The sequence below is a fragment of the Trachymyrmex septentrionalis genome, unplaced genomic scaffold (assembly GCF_001594115.1).
Source record: "Trachymyrmex septentrionalis isolate Tsep2-gDNA-1 unplaced genomic scaffold, Tsep1.0 scaffold8, whole genome shotgun sequence".
Classification (NCBI taxonomy): Eukaryota; Metazoa; Arthropoda; class Insecta; order Hymenoptera; family Formicidae; genus Trachymyrmex; species Trachymyrmex septentrionalis.
In genome coordinates, this window is record NW_017305987.1 from 500,247 (window position 1) to 514,031 (window position 13,785).

Below are 13,785 nucleotides of genomic sequence, written 5' to 3' on the forward strand. Positions count from 1 at the left end.
TTATGAGAAAAAAAATAAACAATTTTTGTTTTTTTTTTTGCAGTTTTTCTGTGAAGTTGATAGTATTTGAGTAAAAAATTATTGACCAATTTTTGACAATTTTTAGTAATTAATATCTTATTAATTATTGCGAAAATTGCAAAATGGTAGAGGACTTTTTGACTCAGTTTAGTCCGCTCTACCTGGCCACGAAATATTTGGTGATTATTTTGAAACATCCTGTATATAGCTTTAGCCATAATTGTACTTATTCAACTTCTCCGCGATCGCGTGACCGTAAATTTTACTTATGCTCTCTGCAGAGTGTAGAATGTATAAAATGTGCAGAACCGTCGCGTCGCAGCGCTCGCTGACCATAAATTGTTAGCGCTACATTTGCCTCTTGCGCCAAAAATTTCAAAAGGACATTTCCCCTACTCCGTAGTGGTGGCAATGACGACAACGATGTATCTTATATTAAAAGTTTCAGATTCGGATTTTGTGTTGCAATATCTCTGCTTGTAGAGCACGTAGAAAAAAAAATAAAAGCACATACTATACAACCAGAGTATATAACTATGGAGTATATAACCGGAGTATATATAACCATAAAGTTATATCAATAAATTAGAAGGTAATTATTATGTTTAAAAAAAAATTTTCGATAGTTGTTAATTAAATTATCATTCAGCATTTGAAAATTATTTCGATTGTATGTATAAATATTGCAGCGCTCTACGATATGTTAAAAATAATAAAATGTAACGGTTCTACCATATAACCTCAGAATTACCTACTGGCAAGTGCATTCAATCGGTAAGTAATTAATTATTGAATTAATTACTGCACGCAGTAGCTTTCGAGCGACGTCTCTTACAACTAAATGTTAAATTAATTAATGCAGCCGTTACATTTGCATTTAAATTAATATTTAACGTATTCTAAAAATCTGTTATTTAAACTAACATTAGCATAATGATTTCTGACGCTATGTATAACAATACCGTTTTGAGTTTAAGTGGGAATCATAAAAATTATTTGCTATGATGGGTCGGTATTGTGCAATACTTACGGAAAATGTGGAACCTTCAGGAAAAACAACGTAACGCCGTTTTCTCGAAAGATTCGTCCGGTATTTATCGTCCGCTTCGTACTCGGATAATACCAGGCAGAGAACTAAAAATATCAGGTACTTGGCATTGTAATCCATTGCTATTCTGTAAAAAGCATATCGTGCATGTCGAATCAGCAATCTAACAAGTAAGCCGACGCATTTTTATGAAATATTTGAGAAATATAATTTCCCTACATATAAATTATATAAAATTTTATAGTATATAAATTATATAGCCATTACTACGTAATGTGTCTCGTTTCTTATTAAAAGCAGAAGTTCTTATGGGTGCGTTAGCTACATAGACTGACGCGGCTGAAGCTCATCTGTCACTTTTTTAAACGATATCTCGTTAATCCAGATTTGAGAATCCGCAGAAACTGAACCGCTAATTTCGTCGCGTCAGAAAGGCGCCTTGAAGCGAAAGGAAATTATTCCCATTGTCCTTGTAGGGCGTAAGACGGAAAAAGAGAACGCGAGAGATGGACGGTGGATCGACAGAATGAAGGCGGGCGGCTGGGACGAAACTTCTTCCAGCGCGAACTTGTAAAGGAATTACCCAACTTTCCGGAGAGCAAATCTCGGTATAATCCGTTGAGAAATTGTTCGACGACTTTCCTGAAATAAAAGCAGCCCATGAGCGACGCCGGTAATACCGTCTTTTTGCCCGCGATCGCGAGGAGCGAACTGCCGTAAACCACCGGGTTCGTGATTCGGACTGGTGACTCCGGGCTGGGCGTTAGCGATCGGCGGGAGGATTAGACCGGAAGTTGGAATTGTACGAGGAAATAATCTTGGGATAAATAATCCGGTCGGCTACGCTCCAATGGCTGGATTTATCGTGAGCTCGCAGGTATTTAAGAGCGGACTTGGAACTTTAATTCGATGTTTCGCGTCGCCTGATCTCGGAATTAAACATCAGATCTACTATGATGTAATGTGCAAAATCATTTTTCTAGTTAATCATTTTTCATTAAGTGAGATTTAAATTGGTATCAAGATGTAAATGATAGAAAATTGCGAGAACACATGTTAGAAAAATTAATTTTTAATTTAGTTAAATTTTATAAGAACTTTACAAATTCTATTGAATGTTCTATATCTTTCCATTTATGTTTTTCTGCGCTTCTAACATAAGATTTTTCTATACGATTATAAATTAAAATGAACTTCCTCCGGCAGTGTCAGATTTTACAGATACAGTTGATTTTTTGTTTGTAAATTCTGACGAAATAAATTTAAATTTGTAAAAAATAAGTAAAATACGATCCAACTCCTATAATAGTAAAAACTCGTTAAAGTATACGAAAATTGTTCAGATTTTTGTAAGTCCCGAATTAATAATATAAAAATTTGCATTGAAAAATTGAAGACCCAGGCTGCAGGTAGGAGGTGAAAATTTCACACAGTCGGCGGAGAATTAAAGTAACGCAATTTTTTTCTTCGGTAAAGAAAATAAACGTTGGGCATTGTAAATAACAAATGTGTTTTAGAAGTGGTCAGAAAGCGTTTAAAAAATTTAGACTATAAAGGGTTAAGGAATTTACGGTCTGAGAAAGCGTGCGTTTTATCGTGGATGCAAAATTAATTTTTCGTTCCGCGGTAGGGCACTATATAGCAATCGCTATTCTTTCTCAACGTTAACCCGGAAAACTTCCGAATTGCTAGCATTAGTTTTCCTTCCTGGCAAGAGAATACGTGTGCACGCCGCGAGAGCGTTACATGGTGCATGGTACACCGTAGGGAGGAGAATTGTACATTCTCACGTGATTATACATCGATCACCGTCCTTACGTTTCCGGCCACGAATCTCGTGGATCCTGTGGGAGGTTGCCCGCTCTCTTCCTGTCAGGGAATTTTGCTCGTCCGCGTCACGACAGGCAGGATATTGTCGCATTCCTCTCCGTGACCTCTCTTATCTTGTGTCGAAACTTCGAAGTTTCGAAACTAGACCGAGGAATCAAACGTGATGAGAATGAAAATAAGGATCTTTTTGCGGTTGTGTACGTTTCAACGCGATCTTCCTCTGCGATTTAGAAAACGACATGCAACATTCTCGTCATGATAATTCTCAATGCGTGGTTTTACGTACGTACATCGCGTTAATCTCTCACCGTATTGTACGTTTCCTCCGCAATGTACATCGTTTGTTCTGTCAGCGAATATTACTATTCTCGACGTCGGATATTCCCGCCAATATAGATCTTATTATCTCGGCGCAGGTACATAATCACGCCAAAACATTGCTCGCTTAAATTGCAAACTATCTTCAGCAGCCAATTAATTGTAACGGCGCGGGGTTATTAATATACCATGGTCTTCAGCGTAGGATGCTGGAAAATTTGTTATGCTGGAGAATCGATGCGTAGAGAAACTATTTATGAACAATATATCCGAGACGTAAGTTCGTTAACGTAACGTCACTTCGTCAATAATTTACTCATAATACGATGTATATGATGCAGAATTTACATAAAATGTTGCACAGAATAATTTCGTTGACATATTTAAAAATTTAGATATTATAGATACAGATCTGAAAATAATTTTGTTAGATCATCAAAATATTATGTAGGATATTTAAATTGACTGTTAGAATGTAAACTTTTTTTACAACATTGTTCATCTTGCTTGAGATTTTTACATAAATATTTTGATGGTTCAACAAAATTAGTTTCAAAGTATCTAGTTAAAATTTTAGATACTTTAACAAAATTTTTGTTTTCATGTAGATATGGTTGTGCGAAATTCAACGTTTCAACATACATTGTTAACAATTTGTAGAAATAAAGACAGAATGATCGACTTTTCGCGAGTTTGCGTAAGAATGATCGATCTTGCTATTTATATAATTTAACGAGCGAGTTATCAAAGGATATGAAGGAACGCGGTCTATTTTTGCGGATTGATCCGCAGAAGATCCGTCGACTTTCCGCCAATACAATAATACATCGTCTATTTCGCATCCGATGAAAACCAATAATCGATCGGTCCGCATCCATCAGTATCGTCCAGATCTCGCCAACCCCGTTCACCATATCCCGTAAAACAAGTCTGATTAGATGTAGCGGTCGTTCGATTTGAGTTTGAAATTCGATAAATTCTATTCTGATCAACGAGAAACGTCGTTCGCTAGTGCTCCATCCTTGATCTCATTTCAAGTTTATTGCAGGCAACGCATATATGGAGGATAACTATTAGGAAACGTCGTGTAAGTTCATTCGGATCAATGCGTATTCCTTAAATTATCGCTTTGTACGCATCATCTAACGTGAGATTTAATGGAGCGATAATAAAATTCAAAATGTACGTTTATAAAAATGAGATGAGTCCATGTTTTAGTATATCGTCACAGAAACTGCAATTACCATATTATATAATGAATTAAGAGACTCAATATAATATTTGCATAAGCGATAATTACGTTGCGCTGAAATCTACAAAGAGCGATTAAATTGAAACATAATCCTTGCGCTTATAATATGTAACATATAGAGATCAAGCATCATTATCTTCTATGGATATTTGATAAGTAGATAATCAGTTTGAATTAATCCCAGGCTTATTTTGTGTTCGTAACAATAAACATTTAAAGCTAAAGATATATATATACAATATGTATATACAACAGTAAAACACATTTCGTATTTATTTGTTGGAAATGGCCAATTCAAGTTCTTGTTAAACTTTTGGGTTGATTTTTTTAACATATTTAAGTATTAATTTAACATAATCACGATTATGTTAAATTAATACTTAAATATGTTAAAAAAATCAACCCAAAAGTTTAAGAAGAACTTGAATCGGCGTTATTTAAATAGTTTGCGTTAAATTGATATTTAACTTGCCTTAGTGTCAATACAATTTGTGAATAAATGAAAAAATAACGTATCTTAAAACGTAAATTTTAAAGTGAATAAATATGGTAAAATATATGTTAACATGTCATAAATGTTAATTTTACTGCAAAAATATGCTTCTTTGTTTACAAACTGTGTTAATATTATCTTGTTTGTGTTTACCTTTTTATATTATCTTTATGTTATTTTCTAACGTATTCATCTTGTGTTAAATTAAGAAGCTTTTTCCGAACTCTATATATATATATATCTATATCTCTATATTATAAACAATATAAATCATAAGAATCATCGATCAATTACAATTGAATGTGAGAAGAAGTTACTCGAAAGATTATAATGATTGTAGTGCTGCAAACCGCACGTCGCTAGGATGTTCCGCGTTGTCGAGTAATTAAAAAAATCCACTTATTTTTTTATCAGACCTTGTGTATTCTATAATTAATACACATCTTTTTGGTACATATATAATTTTAAGAAACAGTTTATTTTATTCTTTATGAATAAATTGTTGATTACGCAGCAAGAAATGATCGTCAATTAAACGTCGATTCGACATCAATTCGATGATTCACTTCTCGCTGAATAATATTATATTTACTTTTTAAAAATAAAGTTTTAAAAAAAAATGTTCTCTATACGAATACCTTTTACTCGCTGAATGTATCGGCCGGATATCATTGATTATTATCAATTTAACTGTGTCGACGTGCCGACCACATCAAGACTGACGTGCGAGGTTCACGAAGTTCTACACACACACACACACGGATATAGTTGACATAATTTTTCCTACGGCAGGAAATTGCCCAAGAAAATCGTTCGATCGTGGTCGCGGGGGCGCGTCCGAGGGTTGACCGAGTATTTTCGTGTAACGGCGAGGCAAATAGAACTTCCTGCGTAGGACGGGAGACCGATCCTTTGCGGTAAAAATATACCGTAACTCACTTCGGTATAAGCTCTTTAGGAAGTAGGAAATTAGCTCACCGTGGAAAAATGAGCGGGGAATGATCGATCGGTGACGACTACGATACCCTACAGTCCGACGGAACACAGCACGCTGTTTACTTGCGTCCCGTTCAATGTGTGTTTCCAGAGCTGGGAACATTTCAAATACTTATATTTAATATAATAATAATACAAATTGTATTTCAAATATCGTATTTCGAATACAATACAAAATGTATTTTGTATTTTGTATTTCAAGAAGATTATTTATTGAATTTTGTATTTGAAAGGCCAAAATAAAAATCTTTGATAATAATCCTTGAAATAACGCGAACAGATCTACTGGCTACGTCCGGAAACGTTATGGTTATGGTAGAAAACAACGTGACGAGATGTAACTGTCGTAGTCGTGACGTAGGCCTCTGCATAAAAGTCGTAGTCGATCGTGAAGTCTTAAATCGTAGGAAACCAATCAATTACAATCAAATATAAGGAGAATACTCGATTGGAATTGGTCAGTCAATCTACGATCTTCTATGTAGAGGAAGAGATCTGTTCCACAATAGAGTCATAAGCGGTAAGCCGTAAGAAATTAACTGATCATAGTTGATTATTCTTCTCACACTTAACTATGATTAGCCAATTTCTTACAGCTTGCGACCTGCGACTTTAATGTAGAACAGGTATAAGACAAAGAAGAACATTGATATTGCAGTCGTGACTAGTGGAAAAAGTGCCGAGCAAAAACAATTAGGAAGTATATTGTGTTAAAAAATATTTTGTATTTTAAATGGAAAATTTGAAAATATTTTGTATTTAAAATACAAATTTTAAACGTATTTTGAATTTGAAATATTTAAAAAAAGTTTGTACTAAATTTTGTACTAAAAAAAATTTTGTAATATTTTATGTTTTATTTAAAAAAAAGTAGTTTGTATTTAAAATACGAATTTTGAACGTATTTTGAATTTTGTATTTTAAAATCAAAAGTTTGAAAGTATTTTGTATTTTGTATTTCAAATACTTTGATTATGTATTTTGCCCATCTGTGTTTCTAGATTTCCGATTTAGAACGTAGATATGCCTTTATAATTCTTTTTATTATTGACTATATATATATATATATTCTTTTAGATGCATACACTATTTTCCGCTGTTGAGATTACTGCATGAGATTTTAAAGACGACATTACGATTTTAAACGCCGGCTTAATAAATGTGCTTAATAAATGCATCAATCTGCCAATAATATCGCCGGAATGTGCAATGTAAATAGATTATTTACTTTATTTAATTAATAATTTATTAAATTAATCAATTAAATTATAAATCAGTTAAATTCAAAATTGAATTCGTTGGAAAAATTCTTCAATAGAAAGTTAATGAAATGTATTAGCAAAATTATGTAAAAGTAAGAAATATCATTTGAGTTTCTGCGTGACAAGAGCATGAGTAATCGGCTTGGGGTTGCCTCGTATTATCGATGTGTCTGGCAAACTTTCTTTTTCATCGTCATTCACTCTCTCTTTCTCCGTTTTCTCATACGACTACATCGAATATTGGAAACGTCACTTCTTTCATTACGCCTGACGTACTTCATCTGCAAATTCATTAAAGCAAAACGATATCAAGCCGCTTTTATCAAATCGGCTCGATGAATGAAAGAACAGATTTTACACATTTAATAGGAATTCTAAATGCTAATAGCAGTATTAAATTATTCTAATTAATCTAAATCAATTACAATTAATGATTATAATTAATAATAATATAATTTGCAGAATACATTGTATTTCTCTTTCACGCTTTCACGAGAACAGACGCCTTTTGTAAACAGCGATCACGATTTGAAAAGACATCGCGTACAAAAATAATCCCCGTATGTTAAATATCAGTATGTAAATTCACGAGACTCCCGCAAGTCCTATCTGTTCATACGCGAATTCAACAGATACGTTTGCAGCCAATTATTCCGGTCAATATCCGGAATCTCCGCGTCCGCGGACATAAACGAAAATGGAATGGAAACGAGCTGTTTTATTTCATACCGATCGACCGACCGGTCGTCGAATTAAGCGGATATCCTCGGGCTTACCTGCTCACTTATTTTGATCTTCTGCGGTGCTCGTCCACGAGAGTTACCCGGTGAATGATCTCCCGGTTCAGTTCAGTCCGGCCCGGAACGACCGTTATTATTGCAGTTAGGCGAGCGTGGAGCATTGTCGAATTCATTAACGTCCAGCTGCGCATGGGCTTCCCGTTCCTCTGGCTTTATTTAGCAAACGATTAACGGCTCAAGAGCCGAAACACGTAGTTGGGTGTGAACGTAAAATATTGCCGCCACTATTAGTGCGATTAACGTTTTTTTTTGTATCGTCTATTGTGTGAGGGTGTCGAGTATCTTTCTACGTATACACTTTCATATTTCACAGTCTATAATTTGAGAACGTTTATCATTTCTGCGACAAGATTTTTTCCGATTACTATTCTTTCATTTTCACTGATTTCCTGGCATCATTTATGCAGTAAATCACAGGTGTGTTTCGAAAACTTCACGTTTTATCAAAAGAAAGTTTTTATCGTTGAATAAAAATGAGATTTTTTATAGCTTGGAGTAATATTGAAGTAAAGATCTAAATTAAAAAAAAAATCACAAATTCTTTTAGATTATTAAAAAAGAATTAAATTTGCAATAGAATAAAAAATTTGTCTCTAAAAAATCATTTTAAGTTACTAATTTAAAAAGGATTATATATGAACTTATTATATATATATATATATTGTATATATATGTTTTAATAAAATTTACATTACTTAAAAAATGTAGAAACTTGGATAGAATTTATTTTCATCATTTATGTCACACAAATTCACGCTGTTAGATTTGTTTTAGATGCAATTTGGGTTCGTTAGTTTTGTCACAGAAACACATGGAACTATCAGATTAATTAATTACGAGTATTGAAATAGAAACTTATTTATCTATGAAGGGAGGAAAGTTATAAACTGCCACTGGCAATATGCATTCGAAATAATAAGGCCATCAATAAAAGCATATCGGGAAAATAATTTCAAATATGAAACCAATTCCATTATTTTCCTTGTATTAGTGAACTAATAATAAGCGTTATTCGCTTAATTACACTAGTTTAATGATAAATGTATTTTATATATAATATAATTTGAAATTTTCAATTGAAATGTTCGCTTGATTAGAATTGCGGTTTATTACGCCACAAAAGAGATCTAGGAATTTACGCATTTTAGGAATTAGTTTCTAGCGACTATTTAATTTGATAATTATTTTGGCCAATAATAACTTTGAGAAATATCAAATAAAAATTACACGGGAATGTAAGTGGATTGAATTACTCGTTTTTTTTTTAGATTTACTTTATTTCATTGTGTTTTATCGATGACTTTTGACGCATACATTTTTAGATATTTATTCGCGCAGTAATATCGGGAATATCACAGATTTTTCGCCTACAACAAAAAACTACGCTAATTAAATATGAAATTTAATGGATTACGTTATACAATTTATACACAGTTTTATTATCAATTTGACTTTTTAATTGACTATCTCTCACGTTTCCCCTGTATATAAATTATATAACAATAATTTCAAAAGTGAAAATGGACAAGGATAAACAACCTCACAGTCACTTTTCGTTCGATATGCAACATCGTAGCAATCGTAACTATCAGCATCTTCGAAATTTCTAAAACATACAACATTTCTAATTTTTTAATCTTAAAAGTTATTATTTTAACAATATAACACTGCAATAAATTTTTTTGTTAAAATGCATTGTAATTTATTTTAAAGTTTAAAGTTATTTGATAGACTGTGTAAAGTGCTATTCTCAAATTCGTAAATATTAATTTACCTTAAGAGAGATATGCTGAGAATACAACTTACCTTAAAATAATTCGTATAGCATCTTCGATAATTGAAAATCCTGGGGGACTTAGTATCGTTTCCGCTTCGCAAATTGTGCGCAGAATGCATAATCGTCCTGGTAAATTTCGACTAAAATAGACAATAATCAATGTTAATTGGTTTAATCTTCATACAAAGTTAACATAAAATTTCTAGGACGCTTGGGATACTATACATTTATAACATAAAAACATGTTTATAATATTTAATGCATGTCTAATAAAATTTAATTATAAAATCAATATTTTAATATATTTATCAAATAATTGCAGTAAACATCTTTCTCTTCTTTTCATTATCTTAAATATCGTGAATATGTGATGTCTGCTTTAATTCAAACAAAGTAATTTAACAAAAAAATATTATTCTTACAATTCATTAAACATTTAAAATTATATTTCAATTTTATGTTTGACCGTGTTCACAAATTTTTAAAAAAATCTTAGTTAAATCATGAAACATGATTTAAATAAAACAAAAATAATTTTTTTTTACCTGTTCAACGCTAATTCCAAATTAGCATAGAGTTCGCGCCTATGTCGCCGTTTTAGTTTAGACGGTCTTTTAATAGTAACCTTCTTCAAATCTTCCTGGCTAGGTATAGGCCATATCATATCAAATTCTAGATCTAAGTTCCAGTTTTTAGGCTCATTAAGTTGAATAGCCTTTAGGAGAGTATGAGTCATCTAAACAGGCAATTCCATATGTATTAATATTTATAATTTAATATGAATAATAAAATTATGATTTTTTTCTCTAATGTTTCATAAATATTTTCAAAATGATAAAATTATGAAAAAAATATAGATTATTCTAAATCACGTTTCAAAATAATACGACAAATTTGATGACGGTTTATTATCTGGATCAAGTTATTTTAATAAATAGTACTATTGTATTTTTTAAATCTGCTCTATATTATAATATTATATTATATATAAATAAAATATTTATTTGTTCTATATCTCTGTAACTAGTCAGTAAATCACAATGAAACTTTGCATAAATTATTTTGAATATTTAAAGTACTTATAAAAAAAAATGTAAATTCTTTATTATGTAAAAAATTTTAATTTAGAACTATAAAACAAACTATAAAACAAATAAAATAAATAAATTACAAAAATGTGTTATTAAACAAAAATATAATCTCATTTATACAATTTTCATATGTATATCGTTTATTTGAAGTGTAAATATTAAACATACTTCTAAATTTAATTTTCTTCGCCGGGACTGTACGTCTCTACTAATACATCCTTAATCGAATTTAAATGAAAAAGAATTATATTAGAAAATATTTATGAAGAGACATAAACTTTCTTTTTCTTAAATACATTACTAATTATAGTTTCATTTATTGTTGGGTAATTATAATAGGAGATATACATATGCATACTTCTTTACATTCGCTAATAAATAATTTTAATGAATAAAGCATAATCACCAAATGAACAAAAGAAATGCGTATTTCACTTTTTATACGAATAAATGCGATTTTAATAGAACGTGTCCGCTTTCGAGATAACTTCTCATAAAAGCACAGTTATCGCGGTAAAATGAGGAGCCTCATCCGTCTAACTGATTTAACCGATCTCGACCTCCGCAGGGCAAGCGATGACACCCTCATAAAAGTCTAGCGTAACAAAAGATGACCCCTTACCGCCCGTTGTGAACATTCAGCCATCTAACTTACCACGAAAGCGCTTCCCTTCGGAAAAGTGAGCTCCCGTCTCCGCCTGGACAGAGTCTCTCCTGACCTTTGGCCAGCGGCACTTAAGTTGGTGTCATTACGGTGACATACCGCCTCCCCCAGGAGCAACAACGGGTCCAGGATCACAGTGAGAATCAGGACGAGCCACGGGGCTCTCATTTCTCGGAATTATTCGGGCAAAATCGCCCTTTCTCCTTTCGCTCTACGCCGCCTCGGGCCCAGCCCTCCCGGGAGGTCACGGGACGAAGACCATTTTCACAAAACCCGGGAACATCCTTCGCGGTTACATCGAAATATTGCACTTGTGCACACACGAGAAGCGACTCGCCACGGCGTTGACGGCGTGACAGCGTCGTTCAGCCGCCGATCCTGTGTTTGCGCTGTGAATTGTCACATTGGCTTTGGCAAGAGACGACTTTCATCGCTGGACGAAAATTTGAGTCAAAATTTAACACGTTGACATGTGATCATCTGTGATTGTCGTGGTAGTTATCTCAATTTTTCAAGAGCAATCTGATAGATATTAGAGATCGGTGTTACAGTTCAGTTAACATCAATTAAAAGTAACGTAACATTTACGTTATAATTTCGCATTTAACAAATGTAAATACAAACGTAATATAATACATGCTATTAAATTCACGTTAAATTATACTCAATTTGAGTTATTTTTAATTCTTCGCTAAAGGTCGCCATTGCTCCAATATATTAATTTAACTAAAACAATAGAGTTAAACAATTTAATTTGAAAAAAATGTATAATATTAAAAAATTTGTTTCAAATTTAGTTTATTATTTATTAAGTGCGTACGTTAATATGGATGTTTTTTACTTTAAAATTAACCACAGAAATAGATCGATTTATATTTTGATAAATATAAAAATAACAAAATGTTATTTAATTCAGAAGATTGACTTATCATTGTTCTTTTAATAGCTAACAGTGTGTGGTATTACATAACAATTATCTTATTGAATGCAAAATTATAACATAGATGTTACTTTTAGTTGGTATCAAATATTTCAAAATTACTATATAAAACCAAATCTTATCAAACATAAAATTTTACATGGTATACATAATAATGTAAAAAAAGTAAAAAAGTATGTTTTAATAATATTACTCATTACAAAGATATGTAGTCTTATTTAATCGTATTACACAATATTTTATCATTATATAAAAATTCTACTGTACATGATAATGAGATATGAGATTCACAAAGTAGACACATATAATATTAAATGTTAATTACAGTTCTGTAATCGAGTCATCTCTTTTGTTATATCTATAACTTTTACGTATACTCTACATGCATGCGAAAATCGACCGCAAATGGGGCCCATTATCTATTCCACGAACGTAAAATTATAACCTAATATATAAGTCACGTATACGTTATAAACGAGAGTTAAATTTTTCGTAATTTTTCAATCGTATACGCAAGCTAGCGTGCAGAACTGCTTATACTGTTATGATAAAGTATGTGTGTCGCTATCTCATACGTGTACTACATATATACGTTTTGCTCTGACATATTTTATGTCGCGGTAAGAAATCTTTCCGGTGGCAATGTGCAGAATAAATTTCAGTCCTCGTCAAGTTTTAATATCCCGTCGTGCGTATATACGAAGTAGTTCTAAAATATATTTCAGTGTAAAAGGGAATATTTCAACGATTTATAAGTAATTAATACAGAAATGACAAAAAAATATATTGAAAAACGGAGGGTGCTTTCCATTTGATGACGCAAGTCGACACAAGTGTTGTCCTATCCTTGTCATTCTCTGTCAAGAAGGATAGAACGATGATTTGTCGACTTGCTCCGATTTGTGTTAAATGGAAAGCACTCGGAATGTTTCAATAAACCGCAAGACGGAGTAATTTGCGACTGTCTCGTTATAATTGCGCAAGTTTCTTCGCAAATAAAATTATTTAACGACCGTATTGGTACGGATTTCCGATCGTTTTCGTATTCGAGATCGTCGTCGTCGTCGGAGAGAGAGAGAGAGAGAGAGAGAGTGGAGAGGAAGGCCATCGTAGGCCATTAAAATCTGACAAGCTGTCCCCCGTTGCGGAGTCCCCCAGCTTTTCTATGCTAATCTTGAAAAATCTCACGGAAAGCTCGGGTGTTCTTTATGAGAGGTTCATCGGCTCTCCGTTTTCTCTCTCTCCCTCCTTCCTATCGTCCTTACCGCAGCTACCAGTTCACTAGCGAGAGAG

The 13,785-nt window shown here is 32.7% G+C and overlaps 2 protein-coding genes across 2 annotated transcripts in view; both read right to left on the bottom strand.

Annotated features, from left to right (window-relative positions):
• The window catches only part of LOC108754459, a 10,793-nt gene extending 9,592 nt beyond the window's left edge, over positions 1-1,201 (bottom strand). The window contains exon 1 of the mRNA XM_018496730.1: positions 1,052-1,201. Coding sequence (XP_018352232.1) covers positions 1,052-1,189 — 138 coding nt within the window. The 5' untranslated portion in view covers positions 1,190-1,201. The remainder of the gene's footprint in view (positions 1-1,051) is intronic.
• An 8,289-nt stretch (positions 1,202-9,490) lies between these two features.
• On the bottom strand, positions 9,491-11,720 carry LOC108754385. Its single transcript, XM_018496638.1, has 4 exons — positions 11,544-11,720; positions 10,343-10,533; positions 9,827-9,937; positions 9,491-9,626 (listed from the first exon to the last, which is right to left on the bottom strand). The coding sequence occupies exons 1-4, from the start codon at positions 11,718-11,720 to the stop codon at positions 9,491-9,493; spliced, it is 615 nt and encodes a 204-aa protein (XP_018352140.1).
• Positions 11,721-13,785: the final 2,065 nt, after the last annotated feature.